We start from the raw sequence: 24,695 nt of genomic DNA on the forward strand, positions 1-24,695 counted from the left end.
ACGCAATCTACCTCCAAACACGGTGGCTTTCGGAATGCTTTTACTTAAATTTATTCTATTAATAATGACATTATTAATTAATTTTCATTAAATTGATCTTAAAATTCAAATTAAATATTAAAATATTAACACAATTATATTTAAATACCAACAAATATTTTTTACTAAATATAATTACATTTCCTGAAAAAAAACAACCATCACATTAAAAAATCAAATTTAAATATCAAATAATATTTATTTTTCTGAAAATATGAAATATTTTACTGTTCATCTCAATTTTCGAGGCTAAGGAAGGAGAACTATGTCTTACCGCTAATAATTATTATAAAGTACGTAAGTAAATGATTATTCATATTTTTGGGTGTGTGAGAGAGAGAGAGACAGACTGCAGGCACCATGAAATTCCATGATGGAGTGAAATCTGTCAATCAAAGCGAGTGTGAGAGGACTTATATTGGAATGTCGTAGCAAAGCAAGGCTTCCCTGATATGGTATAGCATTATTGCCTTTGCGTCGGGCTCAGCTCACTCCTTTTTCATCCTCACACTGCCGCTGCTTGCTTTTTGGCTAATACGTGCGGTGCGTTTATCTGATGTTAGTGTAAAAACAGCGGTGGCAGTGAGATTAAATATTGTAACGATACTGTAGCGTAAGACAAAAAGTAAGTTAAACGCACCGTACCGCACCCAATCGCGCATCCAAACCCACCCTTAACCTGCATTCTACCTCTGCTTCTCCTACAAAATTTGTCTTTTTTATAAAAAACTAAACTGACAAAGTTAAAAGCACCACTAGTTTTATTATTCTCAAGAGCTTCTAATAGATATAAAACATTAACTCCCACCAAATCAATAGATATCATATTGGCAATCTAATTTACTACTAAATTGGCCTCCCTTGAAATATGTCTAATAACCCAATGCTCAATATTTTATAGCCGCTGTTAAATCTACCTAACTAGTACTGAGTCCGGATTAGCTGAAATACTCCTCTGTAAACCATGAACTACTTCAAGACTATCAGTTTGAATCAATATCCTATTCAAACCTCGGTATTGTAGAAAGGTCAAACCATCTAAGATACCCCACAACTCAAACCGAACACATCCTCAAAGAGTGATTAAAACCCATAATCCAGTCTCCTTGGTGATACCACATCACTCTCCTTGTAGACATAATTTATACTTAAATTAACTACATCGTTAGTATGCAAGTAAATCCCATTTCACTCCTAATAAATTTTGAATTTAATTTCGTAGATGAAATAAAAATTTTGGGAGAACTTTTTTTTTCTATTTAAAAGTCCAACCCGTAGTTATAATTTTAAGGAAATATTAAAAGATAAATTTATTATCATATTAATTTATAATTTTTAAAAGGATTTAAAAGTAATTTTGTCATGAGGTTAAATTATTGTCAATCCCTTATATTCACCCTTGCGACTCGATTCTAACTACATTCGAAGCTCAATGTAATTATGAATATAAAAAATCTCAAACCCAAAAATAAGAGATTTAAAAGTTTTGAAAATTTTAATTAGATATTTCAAAAATTTTAAAAATTCTTATTAATTATTTTTAAGTTTTTGAAAGTTTTAATTACACCCTTAAAAATTTCGAAATTTCCATTAAGTTTTTCAAAAATTAAAATTTTTTAAATATATTTTAAAAATTTTAATTACATCATCCAAAACTTAATGCTAAGTTGAACCATTAGTAAATGATTTCGGGAACTATTTAAATATTTATCAGTAATTGCGTAATATCCATATATTATATAAGAAATTTAAATATACAATTTTAAAGACATAAAAGATAATATAAATATAACTCCAAGCTCAAATTTCCGATAGTTCTTTTTTACTTGCCCGTAAGCCTTTCACTTTTAGCCTTTGCTGGAATGGGGACAACAGGAGGTGAAACCTACGCGAGTGATTGGCGAGTGAGGATTGATGGTGAATATACAAGGAAGGCGAGCGTGGAGGGGCCGCCGGGGAGGTGAACATGTCACATTTTCAGCTTCACTGGGGCCACCATGTGATCTATAAGAAATATATACACACACACACTACAAAACGTTCATATTTTAAATTAACTGCTAAATTTTTAAATGTTTTTAATTTAGTACCTAAAATATCAACATTGTATTAATCAAATATTCCTTTCAACTCGAGCTTTAAACATCAGTTAAAATATGATGTAGAATATATTTAAAATACCGTGTTAACAAAATAAAATAACCCTCCCAACATTTAACTACCTGCTTTTTAACACATCATATCTAAGTTTAACGTACTAGTCGATGTTAATTGAATGGAAGAGTTTGATTGATACCATGTTAATGCTTACACATTTTGAAGTTTATGGATAAATTTATAATTGGGTCATAGATTGAGGGTTTGGGGTGAAATTATTCCTTTTTATAATTTAAAATATATTATTATTAATACGAGTACAAAATTTTAATTTGGCTGTATTCATTTTTTTTTTAAAGTTGAATTAAAAATTATTGGTTATAGAAAATACTAGTAGTGGTAAGAATTACCTTTTGGACGTCTCATCATTTAGTTTTTTTTTTTTTCTCTCTTTCACACTTTCTCACTTCAAATTTCTTCTTCGTTTTGATATTCATTCAAAACCATCTCTGAATTTTTTTTAAAAGCCAATCTTTGGATCCCTGCAGTTTTTTCAATGAACCCTAGTAAAAAAGAGAAGCAGCTAGAGCAAAGAGTTTATGAATTGTTAGTGATTGATTGATTGATAGTATATATTTATATAGAAAAGAAAACGACGATTTGATGGAAAATTAGTGACAGTCAATTATCATCAAAAGTGCGAAGCCCTATAGTAGTTTTTTTTTTTAAGTCAATGGATTCTGCAACGGACCCGAATACCATCAAGGAGGATCCAGTATCAGTTACAGTTTCAGCACCACCGTCCAAGGGTATCCAGCAAGGAGTTGGTGAGTCGCCGTCGTCTTCTACTTCCCCAGCAGCACCGAGTCGTTACGAGTCACAAAAGCGTCGAGACTGGAACACGTTCTTGCAGTACTTGAAGAACCATAAGCCGCCATTGACTCTGGCTCGTTGCAGCGGAGCACACGTGATCGAGTTCTTGAAGTACCTCGACCAGTTCGGGAAAACCAAGGTTCACATGACGGGTTGTCCTTATTTCGGACACCCGAACCCGCCTGGTCCTTGCTCTTGTCCACTCAAGCAAGCGTGGGGTAGCCTCGACGCGCTGATCGGACGGCTGAGAGCTGCTTACGAAGAGAGCGGGGGACGACCGGAATCAAACCCGTTTGCGGCAAGGGCTGTGAGGATTTATTTGAGGGAAGTGAGGGAAGGACAGGCTAGAGCTAGAGGGATACCTAATGAGAAAAAGAAGCGAAAAAGGACTTCTGTTACAACTAGCGCTGTAGGGATCAATGTGTCGGCGGTGGCTGCCACTCAAGCGGTTGATTATGGTGGGGTTAGCGGAGGAACTGCGAGTAATCTTGGTACTGCTACTACCACTACTAGCTTATAGATTCTTCAATGATTATTTTATATATATATTTTGCTTTCAATATTTGATATAAATGTGATATGTGGCGGTTCTTTCTTAAAACTGGATCAATATCCCCATGAACCAAATTTAGATGGAAATATAATTTTAATCTTTCTAAGAGAGTGCTTAGGAGCAGCGCTTGAAGTGGCTGCTGTGAAGTGAGAGTGCATGTTGTTGCACTGAAATGCTCACGGTGGTTGCAACCCTAAAACCTCTAGGATATTGAATTACTTTGCAACCACTGGACGGCCATCGGTGCCAAAAGAACCAGTACGTATAAATGGGTGCAAATGGGTTTATGTTCCTTTATTGACCCGGTAATTAGCTCCAACCATGTCTGCATTTTTTATGGTTTTTCTTTACCATGAGTGTTTTGTTGGGTTAACTTTTGTTTATATTATCATAACACTCTAAGCCAAGGCACATTTCTTCGAAGTGTGTTGGGAGAAAAGAGTAGGACGCACAACACATTTGTTAGCCAAATCTTTTACTACTACAACGTTTCACACTTGCATTTGCTTTGACATTCATACACACGTGCGCCTCTCTCTCCCTTTGTACATACTTTCCAGTTTGCACTTTCAGTTTCAGCCTCACCAACTCTTCACTTGAATTTCCAGGTTCTTTTTTTTTTTTAAAGAGGTTTTCTAATATTCATTAACTTACTATTACATCTTAATTTATGCACTAATAAATATAAATATTTCTCATAAAATTAGTTTTTTACTTTATACTACACTCAAAATCTAGGGTTTGATTCAAATACTTTATTTTATTTTTATTTTTATAATATAATTAGTTAGTCACAATAATTAATATTTAAGTATGATATCGATTTTTTAAAATTATTTTTTAACATAAAAAAATTCATGTGAATATGATAAGTTAGGAGTCTTAATTTTTTTTATTTCCATTAGGTTTTAATATTTAGGTTTTGCGGTTTAGGGTTTTGGGGTATACTTGATAAATCTTTATAAATTTTCATTTCATTAAATTTTAAACATTTGATATTTTAAATATGTTTGATAATTATTTTAATTTTTTAAAAAATATTTTTTTCAACAAAAAGAAGTTTTGAATAAGATAAGTAGGTAGGTAGCTACTTATCACTTAACATAAAAAATATTAAATTGATTTTATGTTATTAAAATAAATCATCTTTAAAAAATGAGATTCAAATGATCATATTTAACTTTTATACAAAATTATTAACAATAATATAAAATATTATATTAATAAGATTGATATAAATAAATAAAATTTTCAACATCGATAGTTACTTTTATAAAACGACATAATCATATTTAGTAATTATATTTTACTAATTTACCAAATAATCTTCTAATATAAATTCAATTCTTATAAAATTTATGAATGAATTACTTAAACTTTTAGCTTACCAAATAACACCTTAGAGTTTAGGTTTTTAATTTTTGAGGACTGTGGTTTGCTTTTCAGGATTTAAGTGTTGTGGTTTGAGCTTGAGCCTTGGATTCTACCCTTTTAATATTTATGTGAAAACACTTCTGGTTTAACTCAATTTTAATTTTGAATAAATTGGTCTTTTTGAAAAAAAAATTAATGTATTTAATTTCTTTTCAAAAATCAGCATCTAAGAATAATTAATCGCAGCACTAATATTTCTCATCAATTTTACATAATTTTATTAGGTCTAATAACAAATTTAGCCTTCAATGTTTACGCATTTAGTCTATTTATATATCTTTTTGAAATTAGAAAATTTTTTTATATATTCTTTTTGAATTTTTTAGATTTTTAGACAATTTTTAGAATTGGACCAACTTGATGGGATATGCAAACAGTAATGACTTAATTTGTTATTATATCAATCAAAATCATGTACAATTGATAAAAAAATTAATTATCGTGATTAATTGTCCTTAGTTGGTCATTTTTGAAATTAACAAGGATAAAATTACTCTAATTTGTTTTAGAGTGACCAATTTGCTCAATATTAAAATGAAGAGTATTGAAAATGTGTTTTACCTAATAGTTATATATAATGCATATTCACAAGTTTATCCTTTTAATAATCATATGTAACATGCTTTTTACAAATTTATATTTTTAATAATTATATATAAGGGTAAAACAATAAGTTTAAATAAAAAGTGGGGCATGACAAACACTTATCTATTTAACGCCAATCATTCATAAAAAAATAACCATTCACTTTTCAAAAGGAAATTACTTCATTAAAAATAGATTAATTTAAAATCCATCGAATAATTCGGGTTTTACTATCTTAAATAAGAGTGCAGATAAAATATACTGTTTAATACCAATCATCGATAAAAAAATCGTCTCAAAAAGAAAAATCATTTCATTTAAAATGGATTAATTTAAAATCCACCGAATAGTTCGGATTTTACCATCCTAAATAAGAGTGTAGATAAAATTTACAACTCCTTTAGAAATATTACCGAATGATATTTCTTTATTGTATTTCAATACTTGCAATATTTTTAAAAATAAAAATAAAAAGAATTACATTAATGCCATCCTTAGCAAAGCTGTGAATAACATGACTCGATAATATTATATTATATTGATAAAAAAAATACATCAACTTAAATGTTAAAATTAATAATCTACATATATAATTGTATATTTAATATAAAAATTTTAATGCTAATATATAAAAATAGAATATTGGGAGAAAAAAAAGAGAGGGATAATTCACTTAATAACGAGTTATATTTTGTAAGAAATTAAAATACGAAAAAAAATATTAAAAAGTATATATTTTTTAGTTTTAAAGCCCAAAAAAGGGAAAAAAACACATAAAGCCCAAAAGGCGTAAGCAACAATCTTCAAACATATTTAAGCCTATAAAAGCCCAAAGGGACATTATTAGCTGATACGCAAAAACTTATTTGTTTTTAAGAGAATAACCTTTATTGTTAATTATATTACTAAATTGACATTAAAAATAATTTATTAGTATTATTTAATAATAAAATTAATATTTGTTAATATAATATTAAATTAATATCAACTTAATTTGGTCATATCTTTTGAAAGTTCTACATAAAAAATAACATAATACATTATTAATTAATAAAATTATAACTCTAAATCATTGAATATATTTAGATAAATTAAAAATAATAAAACCCAAAGCTGTTTAGTTACAAGTTTTAATTAAATAAATATAATTTTTATATATAAATATGGTAATAATTATAAGTTAAAACCAATTTTGTTAAAATTAATAAAAATTAAATCTATAAATATGAACTTATTCTAAATATTCTAATAATTATTTTAGTAATAATATTTCTATTAAATCTTGAATACAAAATTAATAGATAAGTTTTATGTTCATAACAAATTATTAATAATTATAATTATTTTATTAATAATATTTTTATTTTTAGTGTAATAGTTATTATTACTTAATTATATTTTGGGTCCATATTAAATTACGCTTATTATTTTAGACTGATTATCACTTAATTAATGTTTCAGTAAAAATTAAAACTAATATTTAGCACTATAAATATACGCGACACATTTTCATTCAAATAACATCTAAAGAATTGCAGGAAAATTCATATTTTAGGGTTCTATTTCCATAAAAAAAAAAAAGACGTACGATTTTCATTATTATTTGATATTCTATAGTTTTACTGTTATTTGATTTTAATAAATTTGAGAGACAATTTATTTTATACAATTACTTAATATTTTATTATCAGTTGTTCTCCGCTTTTAATTTTCATTATTTTTAAAATGTTATTGTATTCTCTACTTTTCCATATATAATAAAAATATTAATTCCACTTAGATATCCTAATGATTTAACTCTTTATTTTTAATGAAAATTTTAATATCATAATTAATCAAATATATTTATATCTCTACTTTACGGAGTTGAGTTAAATGAGACCAACTTATAGTTGGTTAAATTATTAGTTAATCCCTTCATGTTTAGATAAATTTCAAATTTATATATGAATTTTGATTTAATTTGTAATGTTGTAGACTAACTTTAATTTGGTGCAATTCTATACATGTAATTTTAATTTTGATTCAATTTTCACATTTTACTAACACCGTTATTTATGTGGCACTATTTTTCGTTATGTTTGTACACACAAATTTCGAGTTGAAAATTTTATTTGAAAATTTGGAGTCAAATTTTAATGATTTGAAAGAAATGTTGCAATCTCTTAAAATTGCTACAAAGAAAACTCATTCGATTCAACTCTCCAATTTGACGTTGACCCAAGGTGGTTGTGGATTGTTGCAAGTGTCGTGTTGATTTGCTATTGAAACAGGTTCGAACCTCCTTTCTTCAATTGATTTGGATCGAAAGGCGGTTTTCTTCAAAGACAACTTTTGTCTTCTTCTCCTCAATTGAATTGGATCAAAAGATGATTCTTCTTCAGAATAGTTATAGTGTTCGTCAAAATTTCTTCAAGTTCTTCGACTTCAGAGAATCCTATAGAGATCTTTCTGGGCTTTTTGAACTTGTGAATGTGTTGAATGGCTATCAATTGCTTGAATAAGATAGGGTTCTTGTAGAATTTAATTACTCCATTTGGTCCAATCACATAAATAAAAGAGAGTTCTTACAAAATTTAACTGTTTCATTTGATAGTTCTACAATAACTCAAACACTTTTATTTATTATTGATCTCTTATTAATTTAATTAATTAAAGATAAAATAAGCATTTAATTATTCTATTTTAATTAGGGGTAAACTTCTACAATAACTTAAACACTTTTATTTATTATTGATCTCTTATTAATTTAATTAATTAAAGATAAAATAAGCTTTTAATTATTCTATTTTAATTAGGGGTAAACTACACCCATGGTCACTTTTGTTTACCTTAAGTTACATTTTAGTCACTTATGTTTGGAATGTTACGTTTTAATCACTTACGTTATCGTGTTGTAACATTTTAGTCACTGAGTCATTAATTGCTTGTAACAGTGTAATGTTAAGCTGACATGGCATGTTAAATCATCATTTCGAACAAAAAATTTTGGTTAAATTATACAATTGGTACCCATATATTTTTTTTGTTTTGAGTAATTTAATTTATTTTTTTTCATGTTCTCTAAACTTTATTTTTTTTTCCTTTACTTTCCATTCTCTTTTGCTTCTCTCTCTGTTTTCTTACCTTCTCCATTTCGATTGCTCAAAACAAGAAAACAGAGGGAGAAATAGAAGAGAATGGAAAAGAAAAAGGAAAAGTTTAAATAACATAAAATAAAAAAAATTAAACTGCTCAAAACGAAAAAATATGAGGACTGATTGTATAATTTAACCTAAAATTTTTGTTTGAAATGATGATTTAATATGCCATGTCAGCTTATCGTTACACTGTTAATGGTTGAAATGTTACAACATGACATAAGTGACTAAAACGTAACATTTCAATCACAAGTGACTGAAATTTAATCAGAGGTAAACAAAAGTGACCATAGGTATAGTTTACCTTTTAATTAATGATAATATAAAATTTTTAATATTTATCTCTTAATTAATTTAAATTAATTAGATAAAATAATTATGACATAAGTATGATGTCATCATTTCATCCATGATAACTTTGGTTTTACCCACGGTAACTTCTACTTGACACATGACGCTTTCTAATTAGTTCAAAAATTTCTACAATATTACGTGGAAATTGTTAATGTGACATTTCATTAAACTAAAAAATAAATGAATAAATTTAAACTATTCTCACGAAGATTAAAAAAAGGGTTAATGCATAATTTAGTACCTAAGTTTAACATGTTTTTTAAATGTTGTACTTGTATTTTACAAAAGTTAAACAACTTGGTACCTGAAGATAACGATGTTACTTTTTTAGTGTTTAGTTCAGGTTTTAGAGTTGATTTGATGAAAATTTATAATTAACTAATAATATTAGTAATTAATTTCATCAAATAAACCCTAAAACTGAAATTATATCACACCCATCATATTGTATTTGACAAATTAAACGCAAAATTAAACCACTATTAACACTAATTTATTTTATTAACAAAACTATGAAAAATTCAAATCTAATAATATTAGCAATTAACTTCCATGAAATCAACTCTAAAACCTAATTTGAATTCTAAAAAGTTAGCATTGTTACCTTGGGTACCAAAATATATAACTTTTGTCAATGCAGGTACTGAATTGGTCCAAAAAATAATATAGGTACCACATTAGAAAAAAAAGTCAAAGTATGGTATCAAATGATATATTAAGCCTAAAAAAATACATATTTTTTTGGCATTACAGTAGTGGGAAAATAAATTAAATTTATTTGAAAATAAATAAAATTATTTACATGTTCATTTTTTAGTTTAATAAAGTCAAGTCATCAATAGTGTCACATAAAAAACGATGTTAATGTTATGTGAAAAATGAATCAAAATTAAAATTTTATGTATAAAATTGCACCAAAATAAATTGTGTAGGATATTGCACATTGGATCAAAATTCATGTATACTTTTGAGATTTATCTCAAAATAAGCTATATCATTACGATGATATTTTCGTCTATTTTATATTTTTAAGAGAACTAATAAAAGTTTTGCATATGAAAAATTTGAACTCGTACCACCACTATCAACAACTTCTCAATCTTACCACTTTGAAAAAGTATTTGTTTTGATTTTTTTTATACATTTCAATACTACTACACAAATTGTTTCACCCATACCGTCTGCGCATCTATACTTATATAAAGCGATTTACTTAGTTGATTTCGCGAGTCAACTCGACGCCAATTCAATTAAAAAATTACTTAAAATTCCTCTTTTAATAAAGAATTAAATATTCATACAATAATGTTTTAATCTTCTATCATTTTTATATGAAATGTTTAAATAAAACAACTAAAATGACAATTGTTCACACATAAGCACTTTACCATCTCTCCAACAACTCAATTATTAGCTTTTTTTTATTTATTTTATAAATATAATTTTAACATTATATTTTTCTTTCGTGCGACAAAATTTAGTTATGTATAATGTGGTTAATTGAGTTGGTATCACGAATCAATATGATACTAATTTATTTAATAATATTAATTAAAAATACAATAGAAATATTAAACTAATAACATAAATGAGATTTAAATTAATAATATGACCAAAATTATGGACGAAATGATAAATTCTATATCATATTTATGAAATTTCAAAACATGAATTATTATTCTATAAAGAACTATTGAGGAATTTAGGGGTCCTAACGCCGTCCCCGAAAAAGCTGGAAAAAAAGAAAAAAAAAAACAAATGTGTCCAAATATAAAATAAGAACAAAAAAAAGTTATTTTTATAAAAAAATATTACCAAACAATTTAATTGACCATATTTTAATTTTTCCTTTCCGTTTTGTAAGCTTTTTTGTCTCCTAATTTTTTTTCTTTCTCTTTGCACTTATCCACTATCATGTTTTGTATTTTTTTAATTAATTTTATTATAAGTTCTGATGATATACGTTGTTTTTAACATAATGCCTAGAATGTTCTATAGTTCTTCCCTAACCCATAAATAGGAGGATAATGCGCTTTAGCACATTTAAACTCAGGTCTTCCTGCATTGACAATAATGACCATGTCAATCAAATAAAGACTCGATCGACATGTTTTGTAATCTTTTTTATTTGGAATAATGCAACATTTACTTCTTGATATTTTCTCAATTTTGTTTCTGAATTTTTTAGTCCACATTCGTTAGAAACTTTACAATATTTTCTAATTTGGTTCATAAACTTGGATTGCGTTAATGTTTGATGATGTGGAATTTTTTTAGAGTGTCACGTCATCAGGAGCGAAGATAGACAATTTTTTGGGGCGGAATTAAATTGCATATTTTTACGATAGTAAAAATATAATTTTACCATTTTAATAGCCTATATTTTTATAATTATTGAAGGATTAAATTAATTTTTTTTATCATTTTTATAAAAAATTATAAAAATAAAGAAATTATATATTTTTAAAATTTCCAACCGATAATATGGTATAATTTCAAAGTGTCATGCCATTATACTTTAACGAAATCCAAATTTAAAGGCCAAATAAAAAAAAATTGATCCATTCTAAGATTAATATGGACAAAATATTCAACAACTTATCCCTTTTTCCTTTAACACATGGAGCGTGGCACGTGGCTCAAGGCACCATCTAAGGACAAAATATTTTTGTTTCATGAACCAAGTAAGGCATATGATTTTCGAAAAATTTATTATTTAATTTTGAATTTCATTACGAAAATTAAGACACTAATTTTTTTTATATTTTAATTTGTTAAAATTTTGTTTTTTATATTAAGGTAGTTAATGTTGTCTTGGTACACGTATCGTTTTTGTTTTGATATTGATACATATTGGTACCGACATGTTTCGTTGTATCGTTTCAAATTTATTGATATTTTTTTAAATATTTTTCATATATATAATCTAATTTTTTAATTTTTAATAAATCATGTATTATTTTGACAAAAAAATAAATTCTATTATATATACATACAAATATATCTCAATTACATAAATATAAATATATTTACATGTAAATATAAGTGTTAAAATTATTATTGAGGTTCATTAATCTAATTTAATAGCTTTTAATTTTAAATATTATTATAAAAAATTAAAACGGTTAAGATAAAAATTTAAAAACTAGATCAAAATATCAACATTTTGTAAGGACACACCGATATTGATTGAAACAGGTCAAAATGTACCAAAATTTTGACCGAAACGGAGCATAAACTATTTGGTATATGAGAATTGGAAAGTTGATCCAATTGTTGGTAAATACATTAACTGAAAGAGTTGATTTTTACTAATTTGTATATATAAAAAATCTATTTGTACTTATGATTTTTTTTTGAAAAGTCAATTGCAGTAGATTTTTTTTGAATAATCTAATTATAAGTTCTGATCATATCTGTTCATTTTTTATACAATGTCTAAAACTACCTGTAATACCCAATTTTAGCCCGGGCTCACAAAAAAAAACCCAAAGTAATATCATTTGGCCCGATCGGAATTGCCCATTACTTAAAAAGGTTGAAGGTCCTACAAGCTTATGGAAACATAATATTTAGGGATATGCAATCTTAGATATGATATGCAATCTTAGATATAATATATAATCTTAGATATGATATATAATCTTAGATATGATATGCAATCTTAGAAGATATGATTTTGTAATCTTAGAGATTTAATTTGTAGATACCCTTTAATCTCAGCCGTTGATGTAATTGATCTGTACCGTTGGATTTGGGGAGACTCAACTATAAATAGAGGTCTCTCCCTTCATTGTAAAGTAGAAAAAAGGGAGAATAAAAAAAGAGAACGATTGACAGTTTTTTAAAGGTGACTTACTATTTTTTTCTTTCGATTATTTTTTACTTATTTACGATTTTAAAAAAGGGAGAAGGTGATACCACTGCGAATTTTATTTATTTATTTTATTTAGCCCTTTCGCCTTTTAATGATTTTGTAATTAAGTTTTTTTTGTTTTTTTTAATTTACCCTTTTATTTATTTTTATTTCAATTTGGTATAATTTGAACAGTGTCATTTAGAGGAGAAGGGAAAATTGCCCTTCCAGCCCCTCTATGTAATTCGAGCGTTCAATTAAGTCATCCAGACTTTATTTAATTACGAATTTACCCCGAATCTTTACTCGCGATCCAATTTAGTCCATTTTCATATTTTCTTTAAAAATCAATGTTTTTGATAATGCAATTGTATTCTTTTAATTTTTATTTTATAATTCTCATATGCAATTATTATTTTTTTATATGTATATTTAAGCATGTATTTATTTTTTTATACTAAAATTTTCGCATACTTATATTTTATATACACATGTTTAATTTATTTAATTAATTTTTATATTATATTAATTGTTTAAAACTTATGTATTTTTTTATGTGTACAGATATATTTTTTATTCGCTTATCAATTTATGTTTGCATTTTTTTATTATTATCTTGCCTATTTATTTGATATTTTACACGTTATTATTTTATTTATTTATTTGTTTATTCATATTATTTCTATGAAACTGTTGTATTTATTATTGATATTTGTTTAAGGGGCATTCATTCACATATTCAACATAACATTACCCTATCTCTTATTTAATTTTAAAATAAAACGCTTCAAAATAGAGGTAATACTCGTATTTAGGATTTCTCAAGGAAATTGAGCCCTAATGTATTAGGTTTCGATTTTTTTGAAAATCTAACAATCGATGATTTCTCTTGAATAAAAAAAAAGAACTCATTATTGGGAATTCAATACGTTGTGTCCTAACGTATTGGATGTGACGCATTGATTTCTCGAAATGAATATTTTTTAAAAAAATTAATAAATGAAATATTCCGGGTTTGAGATTTTAGAGGAATTGTGCCCTAACGTATTGGGCCGCGATTTCTTACATCTTGAATAAATGGATATTATTTTACATTCTTTATTGCACTAGTATTTTGCCCTAATTCATTTTTGGGGAAAATTAGAATGTTGTGCCCTAACGTATTGGGTGTGGTATTTTATTTCTCTGAAATGATAAGAGTCTTAATACGTAACGTCTTAAGTTTTTTCTAAGGATTACGATTTTCAAATTTTCGACATTAAGACATTAATTAATTAACTAGGTACCAATTTTTGGGCGTAATGAGGGTGCTAATCCTTCCTCATACGTAACCGACTCCCGGACCCGTTTTTCTGAAATTTGTAGACCAAAGTCATTTTTAGGTGACCCAATCACACATTAATAAAAGATTGGTGGCGACTCCCAATTTTCATTTTTTAAAGTCGACAACCTAAAATTTTTGTTTTTTATATAAGTATTCGGTCGGTTCGATTCGGTTAATTTTTTGGAAATGTAAATTAACTAGTCGGTTAAGTCGGTTAATATTTTATATGTTTTATACTTGTTTTAACCAAAAATAAAAATATATATTTCGGTTAATTCGGTTAACCGACTGACTTAATCTAAAAAATATTTATAAATGTTTAGGGCTAAAAAAGTTTAAAAATTTAAAAAACTGGTTGACCTTTGAACTAATTTGTATTTTTAAAATATTATAATTTTAATAAAAATGGAAAATAAGAAAAACAAGTAAATTATATTGTAAGAATCAGATCATGAACGAAATATCAATTCAATTAGAATAAAATTTTAAAAAGATAAAAAAATTCAATTTAGGAATAATAATAAAATTAAACATTTAAAATAATTTTAGTTTAAGAGTAACTATTTTTCTTAATCGAGGTTTAATAATTTTTAATAAAATAATTAAATTTTAACTCGAATAACATCAATATTATTATTATTAAGACAAAAATATTTTTACCTATTTTTAAGATAGCGTGATCTTAATTTTACGTAAACTAATAATTATAGAGAAAATGTAGACATAAAAGAAGAAGTCAACGACGAGGGACGATACAAATACCCACCCGCCGCGTTCCTTTTTTTTTAATTTGTCGCCAATTTGTCTGAAAGCATCATTTGAAAAAAATATTTTTTTATTCTTTTAATACTGTATGATTTAAAAAATGTTCATATTTTTTATCTTGGTTGCCGATGTGGCGGCTTTACTTGAAAAAAGTAATTTTTTTTATCTAAAACGAATATCTCATAATTGGGTGATTGACACACTGACAACACTTTATTTTATTATAAAAATATATAATTCTTATATATTATATACACATATCCCATTTTACTAATTAATTATTTTATTTATTATCTAAGTATAAAACCCATGTTTTTGGGTTCTTACATTTAGGGCGGCTTCGGGGGTCCTAGAGCACTCAATAGATCTTATAGCAAATATTTTTAAAATATTACTATAATTTATGTTTTGCCTTTCTTATATTCTTCAAGCAATTTGTATTTAAGAAAATTTTATGCTGATTGAGTCTTTAACTCGATTAGTATAGATATTGTTGTTAATATAGAATGACGTGAGTTCAAGTATGCTGAAGTGCCATTACCTAAAATATTATAATTTTTTATCTTTTTAAAATTTTATTCTAATTGAATTGATATTTCGTTCATGATCTGATTCTTACAATATAATTTACTTGTTTTTCTTATTTTCCATTTTTATTAAAATTATAATATTTTAAAAATACAAATTAGTTCAAAGGTCAACCAGTTTTTTAAATTTTTAAACTTTTTTAGCCCTAAACATTTATAAATATTTTTTAGATTAAGTCAGTCGGTTAACCGAATTAACCGAAATATATATTTTTATTTTTGGTTAAAACAAGTATAAAACATATAAAATATTAACCGACTTAACCGACTAGTTAATTTACATTTCCAAAAAATTAACCGAATCGAACCGACCGAATACTTATATATTATAATATTATTTATTAAATTCGGCTAATTCGGTTAACACCGATTTCGAACTGAATTAACCGTTAACCGAACTTCTAAAAAATTATTAACCAACCCCGACCGAATTAATTCGATTTTACCTGAAATTTGCACACCCCTACCCAAAACTATTAGCCCGGCTAGTTTAAAGCAAATAAATTATAAAAAAAATTATAAAAATCGATTCAACTGTTAGTTAAAATGGTTTTTTAGCCCAGGTCAACTAATTTGTACCAATTTTTTAAAAATTTTAAACTTTTTTAGCCCTAAACAGTTACAATATTTTTTTTGTCAATTTGGTCCATACCGTTTAAAAGTACTTAAATTTTTTTTAAAAACTTTTTTTTTCATTTTTTTAAAACATAAAGTTTAAAATTATATTTTTTAAAAAATGAAAAAATGAAAAAAATAAAAAAATATTTTAAATATTTTAAATATATTAAAATTCTTAAAATTTAATGTTATACAAATTGAACTAGACTAGTTGGGCCAGAAATCGACAAGTCAATCAATTTTTTATCTCTTACCAGATCAATATCCTAGCTAATTTTTAGTCTAATTGGTCTTGTCCAATTTAGGTAACATTAAATTTTAAAATTTTTTATTTTTTTAAATATCATTTTATTTTTTATTTTTGAAATTTGAAGAGTGTTTATGTTTCATAATTTTTTTTATTTTAAAAATTTTACCTTTTTTTTAATATGGAAATTTTGGGAATTGGGAAACCCAATTTTTTTTTTATCGTTCAAAAAATATCATGTGTAAACAAAAGTGGATTTATATTATTTGGGTAATAAATTATAATTTTATTTCTATAAATTTCCCTCTAATACTAAAACATGATAATAAAAAATTTAAATACCAAAATAAAAAAATTGATATAGTTCAAGGGCTAGATCTTGAATAAATAACTTTTTATTTCTTTTGCACTTATCATATTTAATAGGGTTAATATATTGTTTGGTACTTAAATTCGGTGTTAATATTCAAATTGATACTTGAGTTTTTTTTCCAATTGAGCACCTAAGTTCGACTTCAATATTTAATTTGGTAACGGAGTATTTTTGCCCACTTAAGTACCTATATCTTTTTAGGCTTAATTCATAATTTGACCCTTAAAGTATACATATTTTCTCATTTTGATACCTAAACTTCGTTTTGAATCAATTTGGTACCGAAAGTATTTATTTGTTATAGTTTTTAATCTATATTTTAAGGGACGTTAGAAAAAGAATTTCACCGATTAAAAAGTCACACGTGGTTATATTTTTCCTTAAAAAAAAAGGTTATATTATAAAAATGTTTTCTTCTTCATCTTCTTCAAAGTTCTTCAATTTCGATCCAACAACCAGCACCTTTCTCTTGCAAATGGAGCTTGAATGCATCAGCCCTTGATAACAAAGCCCCCTAAAGAAAAACTTACCAATGTTTAGGATTTCAAATATTCTCGTGTAAATAGACATGAATGAAAATATTTACTTTTAAAAGATTCTATGGTTTTGATACTTGACAAACCCCAAGCAAAAACTTCAGCTTTGATAGCATTGACGGGAGATGCTTTATGGTGAGAATAAGGGATGACCAGATTGGACCTTGCCTCTGTTTCATCCCTATGCTCAACTAAATCCTGTTAGTGCTGCAGTTTCAATTCAAAATGTTGCCTTTGCAGTTGCTTACAATAAATATAAACCCAAATTATTCTTAGGGAACCAAAGAAGCTACAGTTATGATGAGATAGTTGAAGTCCTTACTGGTGTGAATCATATAGTTGCAGCTCTGAGATATGGGAAGAATTTGTGGATAATGATATCAGAACTCAACTAAAATAAGCATGGTTTCTGTTTAATCAACATATTATATATCTTCAATGATTATGGCATAGCATTTAATATGCAAAATTGCAGATAAGAGAAAACAGAGCATTTGATTTTTGAAGACGAAGAGGAGAGAGGGGGAGAGAGAGAAATAAAATATATATAATTTTTATTTTTATTATTTTATTTAATTTTAATAAATGTTTTCAAGTCAAAAAAAATATTTAATTACCAAAATGAGAAAATAAATACACTTCAAGGGCTAAATAGCGAATTAAACCTTTTTTTTACTAGAACATACATGTTAACATATTCTCATTGGGCCCCTTTGGCATGGCTGCCAAATTTAATATTGAAGAAAGTCAAATACCAAAATCTATATTAACCTATTTTTAGTATTATAATGATGGATGCCATGTGATTCTCTTTGTGGGGCACAGGAAAAACTACAACATGCATAGGACTACTTAAGGCAGAGGATTTTGCTGTAAACGCATTAGCAGACGTTGTAGACCAAACAATCAAGCTTTGGATTTCAGTGAGAGCTATTTGCTATAACCCTCCTTTGTTTTTCCATCAACTCAACCATGGCCGAGGCTTTTGCAGCTGAAGTAGCAGCGAATGTATTGGCGAAACTGAGCAGTGCAGCTTTCCAACAAATTGGCTGTTTTTGGGACGTCCAAGATGAATTCGAAAAGCTCAGGGACGTGTTAATGGCTATCAAAGCCGTGCTGGTGGATGCGGAAGAGCAGCAGAACCATAACAGGGAGATAACCCTTTGGCTACAGAAGTTCAAAGACGGGTGTTACCGAGTAGAAGACTTGTTGGACGAGTTTGAGATCGAAGCACTGAGGCGGCAAGTCATGGAACGTGGGAGCAGTAGGAGAAAGGTAAGCCGTTTCTTGTCCTGCTCGAACTCGTTGGCCTTTCGTCTTCGTATGGGACGAAAGATCAAAAAGGTGAAGGACATGTTGGACGAGATCGAAAGCAATAAATCCAGGTTTCATCTCCTCGAGAGACATCATCGTGTTAAGAACATCATCCATGGCCAGAGGGAAACCTACTCGTTCGTGAAGACGTCCGATGTGATCGGTCGCGATGAAGATAAAGAAAACATGGTGGCGTTCTTAATGGATCCAACTGATGGCGATGGCAAAGGGGACGATATCCCCGTCCTTGCCATAGTTGGAATCGGCGGTATCGGAAAAACTGCTCTAGCTCAACTAGTGTTTAATGATGAAAGAGTGAAAACTCATTTCTGGTTGAGAATTTGGGTATGTGTTACAGAGGATTTTGATGTCAAGCAACTGATGATAAAGATCATTAAATCCGCAACTGGTACTATGATGTGCAAGGACATGAACAAGGAGGAATTGCATAAGGTTTTACGAGACGGTTTGAAAGGTAAAAGGTTTTTGATCGTGTTGGATGATGTATGGAACGAGGACAAGAGAAAATGGATCGAGCTAAAGGATTTGCTAGCCACCGGAGGCCAAGGGTGCAAAATAATCTGCACCACTCGTACCCACAAAGTGGCTGCAATCACAAGCACAGTTCCACAGTATGATTTAGATCATCTCTCTTATGAGAATTCATTGTCTTTGTTTCTTAGGCTTGCTTTCAAAGAAGGTGAAGAGGTGCAACACAAGAATCTTGTAAGAATTGGGGAAGGAATTGTCAGAAAATGCAAAGGGGTTGCTTTGGCTGTGAAGACATTAGGTAGTTTGCTTTGTTCAACTAGGGTGGAATATGATTGGGAGCTTGTAAGAGATAGTGAGATATGGAAGCTAGAACAGAAGGAAAATGATATTTTGCCTGCTCTGAAACTAAGTTATGATCATTTGCCTTGGCATTTAAAGCAATGTTTTGCTTTCTGTTCGGTTTTTCCGAAAGACTTCGAATTCAATAGCTTGCAGTTGACCTTGTTGTGGACGGGGAATGGGTTTCTGCAATATTCCAACGAAAATGAAGAGCCGGAAGATATTGGGAACCGGTACATACATGAGTTATGGTCAAGATCGTTCTTCCAACAAGTTGAAGAAGGGGTCTTTTATTCCACCTTCAAGATGCATGATCTAGTACATGATCTTGCATTATCGGTGGTACAAAATGAGGTGAATTCATTCAACCATTGTTCGACCAGAAATGTTCGACATTTGTGGTTAGAGGCGTCAGGGCAAGGTGCTTCCACGTTGCCAAATAACTTGGACCATCTACGGTCACTGATTATCTCGTCAAATGAAGAACAGAAGGCCAGTAGCGAATCCCTTATTGCAGATTACATTTCAAGGTCCAAACATCTGAGGGTGCTGCATTTGGTCGACAGCAGTTTCGAGCAATTGCCGAACAGCATAGGTTATTTAAAGCACTTGAGATATTTGAGCATATATGGCAATGGCAACATAGAAAGGCTTCCAAATTCCATTTGCAATTTGCAGAGCTTGCAAACACTTCTTCTTGGCGGATGCAGGGGAATCGAAGCACTGCCCAAAGATATAAGGTACCTGATTAGCCTTAAAACACTATGTATAACTACAAAACAGGCGAATTTTCAAGAGAGTGGAATAGGGTGCCTAAGTTCTCTTAGGTTCTTGAGATTTTATGCATGTGGGAACTTAAAATATTTGTTTGAAGACATGCAAGGATTAACAGCCCTTCGGATATTGGTCATTGATGAATGCAAAAACTTGGTTTCATTGCCACCAGGTTTGAAATACCTGACTGCTTTACAGATTTTGGTCATCAGTGATTGTGAGAAGCTTGATCTCTGTATGGGGCTGGAACTCGGAGGGGAACAAGCTGGCAGCCTTCGGAAATTGTTTATTCGAGGATTGCCGAAAGTGGTGTCACTTCCGCAATGGATCCTTCTAGGATCCGCCAAGACTCTGCAGCAGTTGTACATCATCGGGTTAGAGAATCTCTCAACATTACCAAGGTGGTTCCGATATCTCATGTCGCTTCAAACGCTCGGGATTATAGATTGCCCGAAGCTGTTGTCTCTACCCCAAGGGATGCAACAGCTTGCTGCACTCAAACAAGTGGGCATCACAGGGTGTCCAAAATTAGGCAAAAGATGCATGAAACAAACTGGCGAAGAGTGGCCTAAGATTGCTCACGTCCCTCAGCTTTTTGTCAGCAATGACTCGGAGACCTCAATCACATATGATGAATAAGTTAATGGCAGGTCAAGTGGAGTTTGTGGATGCTTGGACCAAGTGACTTTCCCTATGTTATGCTCCTCATATGCTTTGTATTTTGATCTCTCTCTCTCTATATATATATGTGTATCAGACAAAGATGTTACTTATTTTAACCTGTATTTGAATGTAACCATCCCTTGTCTATTGCCGTCCATGCAAATATTCGGCGAATAACTCCAACATCCTGATCCCAGAAATTCACCTAAGCAAATTATTTTACCATGGACTTCTCTCCATAAAAAACTGAAAAGAAAATACATATAATGCCTACCAGTGATGAGAAGCAGCTTGACCTTTGAAATTTATCTTCCATCAGCAGAACAAACATAATTTTCATAAGATTTTTCATTATATATGCAATTTATCGAAGCCCACATTCTGATTCAAACACTAGCAAAAGCAGTTGAGCACAACTTGCATAAACTTCAGCATAGTGCTTAACAGTTAACCGTCAATACATAGATATATAATTATATTAACAAGGTTTGAAATGCATCCTTAAAACTGAAACAATTACATAGAAGTTACTATCTTCTGTATCCATGACATAACAGTTGATATTGTTCTTGATGACAATGTTGATGGTGGTATCTCCTTATAGCAAACTGGATGGATAGTTTTTCTATTGTAGATTTGATTGAAGGTCAGTCCACTACAAGCCTTGGGCATGTTAGCACCTTTATAAGCCTTGCACACATAGCTTATATAGTTTTCATAGTCCTGTAATGTGATCACAGATGTAACATCCTTTTTATCATGAAAACCATCAATAACGATGTTCATCAAAATCACACATTTGAGTAATGAACAAGTAATTAGGATAATCAATCAATTTGATAGTCAAGGAAACAAACCTCGTAAAGTGGTTGCCCATCCACAACAACCCAAGGTACATATGTATGAGGTGGTTCAAGGGCACTTGTTTCGGCTGCATATTGTAGATCAAGCTGCATAAAGATAGCAATTCCTTATTAAGCCACTCAATTAAGCATGCAGGAAAGGATCAAAATGACATAATGACCTAAAATCATAATCTATTGTCCCTAAGGAATATAAACAACCTATGCAAGGACAGTATTTCAAATAACAATGAAGGATAACTAAACAACAAAAATCACAAAAGCTGACAGGCACGTAAATCTCCAAAACTTAGAATGATCTTCTAAGAACACAACACTGAATGTCCAGTTCTATCAGTGATTGTTTTGTGCACAACAAATAACAGGTGCTTGTGAAGTTATATACTTACCCTATTCACAGTGATAAAAGCCATAATCCAAGAGTTAATAAATTAAAGCAATTTATAAGTGATGAAAATAATTATAAAGCCGAGCAGTGCTGCTTCTTCTTCTTCTTCTTTTTTCTCATTCTACTCTCACTCAGTCGAGCAAGTGAAGCTCCATTTATGGCTTTCTGATTTTTCAGTTCCAATAGTGATTTCACAAAATCACATAACAATCAGCACTTTAGCAGAGTTGACAAAGGAAAAGTAGAAACATTTTTCTTTACATAAAAGTTTCTTTTCAGGTGCTCCAAATCAAAGTAGGAAATACCATAACAGCATGTTATATCCCCTACGCTAGAACCAGTTGAAGTCTTGGAGAATAAAAGAACTGAAGATGTATATTATTAATGGTACTGAACTACTGATATCATGATGAAACACTTTCCTCGTGCACCACAAATCTCAAATCAAGAGTATCATAAAATTACAAGTCAAAGTTGTGGTTACGAGTTAAACTTTTTTAAGGGCTACTAAACACGACAACATGTCATATACCCTTCGCTAAAATCATTTGGAGAACAAAAGAATAGAGGATGTCTATTATTAAGGGTACAGAGATCATGATGAAGCACTTTCCTCGTGCACCATAAATCTCAAATCAAGTGTATCATAAGATTACAAGTCAAAGTTGAGGTTACATATTAAACTTCTTTAAGGGATACTAAGTGCAAACATCTCAGGTTGTTCGAAAATGTACTAGTTTATGCACCAGGATATTCAATTGTTTAGTAAAAAGTGAAAATAAACATATTCTAGATAGAACATTCTATGGAGAAGACTAACAAATATAATCCATATTGCATCACATGAATGAACATAGTCAAATAGTAGCGCAGAGGGTACTAACTTTTTGCCCCAGTCCACTGTTATAACAATCATTAACAGGCTTTGATTCCAATCCCAATTTCTTAAAGCACGATTCCCATTCAAGGGGCTTGCGCTCCAATTCCAAATTCTCAACGCAATAGATAAATGGGAAATGGTCATTCTGCATCGTAAAAGCTTGAAGTTAACATAACCCATGTTGTATATTTATAAGGTTGGAACATAGATACCAGTCATCATATGTTCTGTCATAAAAAAATAATTGCACTAGACGTCCTTAAACTATGGCTCAAGTTTTAAATTGGTCCTAAACTTCAAAAGAGTTTAAATACAGATCCTTCGACATTAAATATCACCTCAATTCTAATATGGGCATTTCTAAAACACAGGGATCAAATTTTAAACATATCTATTTCTTTTGTTAATCCGAGCTAACATTTAACCTATGTGGCTAGGCTGACACCTTATCGATACATACTCATATAAGGACTCAATTACAACATTTTGGAGTTCAAAATTCGGGACTAATTTAAAATTTACATGATAGTTTGGGATGTATCTGTAATCAACCCGAAAAGAGTTTTAAACTTAGAGACAAAATCAACTACTAAAACATGGAGAAAATATGAAAAATCTACCAGTTTAGGCCAGGCATCAATTGCACAAGCTTCCACAGTGTTCAACAAGCATTCAGTAGGGCCATGCTGCAACAAAAAATAAACAAATATATCATTGTCTTTTCAATAATTGAATAAAATCCCAACTGAAAATTTTTTTATTTAAAAAAAGCTTGTTTAAATTGAAACAGAGTGGAACACAATAAGAAAGACCTGGCAATCAAAGGTGCCGTTGCCTTTGAGCTTAGCGTTTCCCCAAGGAACGAGGCGGAGATCGACGATGGAGATGAGATCCTCATTGAAGAGCTTGGGCAGGTAATTGACAATGAAATTGGCACTGTATGGGCAAAGGGATTCGTAATACAAAGTCAAGGAGACTTTACGAGAATCAGATGGAAGGCTAATTGTGGAAGCTGAAGCAAATGAACCCAGCAAGGAGAGGCAACAGAGAACTGAAACCAATCGTCGATAAGCTGCCATTCAAGAAGGGGGAGAACTTACAAAGATTTGGACTTCTTTTTCCTACAAAAATATAATGAAAATACCAGCAGACACCCCAACTACCAGACTATTAAAAGGTAGCTAAAATAGACAAGTGTCATATGCTTACGCAATAAGTAAGGACACGTCATCTCTTATCTCTATTTGCATCATGTTGTTCTTTTTAATGTTTTTCTAGGTAAATTACATTAAAAGTCCCTTGACAATACAAGCCTTTTACAATCTGACCTTTTAAACATGTTAAAAAAAGGGTAAACTACAAAAGTACTCACTTTTGTTTGACTCATATTATATTTTAGTCACTTATGTTATCGTTTTGTTACGAAATGGTCACTCTACTGTTAAGCTCTGTTACTTCCCTAGCAGTAGTCCTACGTGGTAGTCCAAATGGGTTTTAAATGTCAACTTGGATGTCCAGTTGTTGGGATGAAAATAAGTTTTTAATTAAATAAATTTAATTTGGACTACCATGTAAGACATCCAAGTTGGCATTTAAAACAC

The 24,695-nt window shown here is 29.5% G+C and overlaps 3 protein-coding genes across 3 annotated transcripts; 2 read left to right on the forward strand and 1 right to left on the reverse strand.

The window, feature by feature from the left end:
• The first annotated feature begins 2,537 nt into the window (after positions 1 to 2,537).
• On the forward strand, positions 2,538 to 3,881 carry LOC107927030 (protein LIGHT-DEPENDENT SHORT HYPOCOTYLS 5). Its single transcript, XM_016857995.2, has one exon. The coding sequence runs from the start codon at positions 2,870 to 2,872 to the stop codon at positions 3,527 to 3,529; it is 660 nt and encodes a 219-aa protein (XP_016713484.1). The 5' UTR covers positions 2,538 to 2,869; the 3' UTR covers positions 3,530 to 3,881.
• A 14,472-nt stretch (positions 3,882 to 18,353) lies between these two features.
• On the forward strand, positions 18,354 to 20,939 carry LOC107927074 (putative disease resistance protein RGA1). The gene has a single exon (XM_016858042.1). The coding sequence runs from the start codon at positions 18,354 to 18,356 to the stop codon at positions 20,937 to 20,939; it is 2,586 nt and encodes an 861-aa protein (XP_016713531.1).
• Positions 20,940 to 21,296: 357 nt separating this feature from the next.
• On the reverse strand, positions 21,297 to 24,263 carry LOC107927155 (gamma-interferon-responsive lysosomal thiol protein). The gene is made up of 5 exons (XM_016858166.2): positions 23,907 to 24,263; positions 23,715 to 23,780; positions 23,099 to 23,239; positions 21,821 to 21,913; positions 21,297 to 21,686 (listed from the first exon to the last, which is right to left on the reverse strand). Exons 1-5 carry the CDS (start codon positions 24,171 to 24,173, stop codon positions 21,480 to 21,482), a joined length of 774 nt encoding a protein of 257 aa, XP_016713655.1. The 5' UTR covers positions 24,174 to 24,263; the 3' UTR covers positions 21,297 to 21,479.
• Positions 24,264 to 24,695: the final 432 nt, after the last annotated feature.

Source organism: Gossypium hirsutum, chromosome D03 (genome assembly GCF_007990345.1).
Source record: "Gossypium hirsutum isolate 1008001.06 chromosome D03, Gossypium_hirsutum_v2.1, whole genome shotgun sequence".
Taxonomy (NCBI): domain Eukaryota; kingdom Viridiplantae; phylum Streptophyta; class Magnoliopsida; order Malvales; family Malvaceae; genus Gossypium; species Gossypium hirsutum.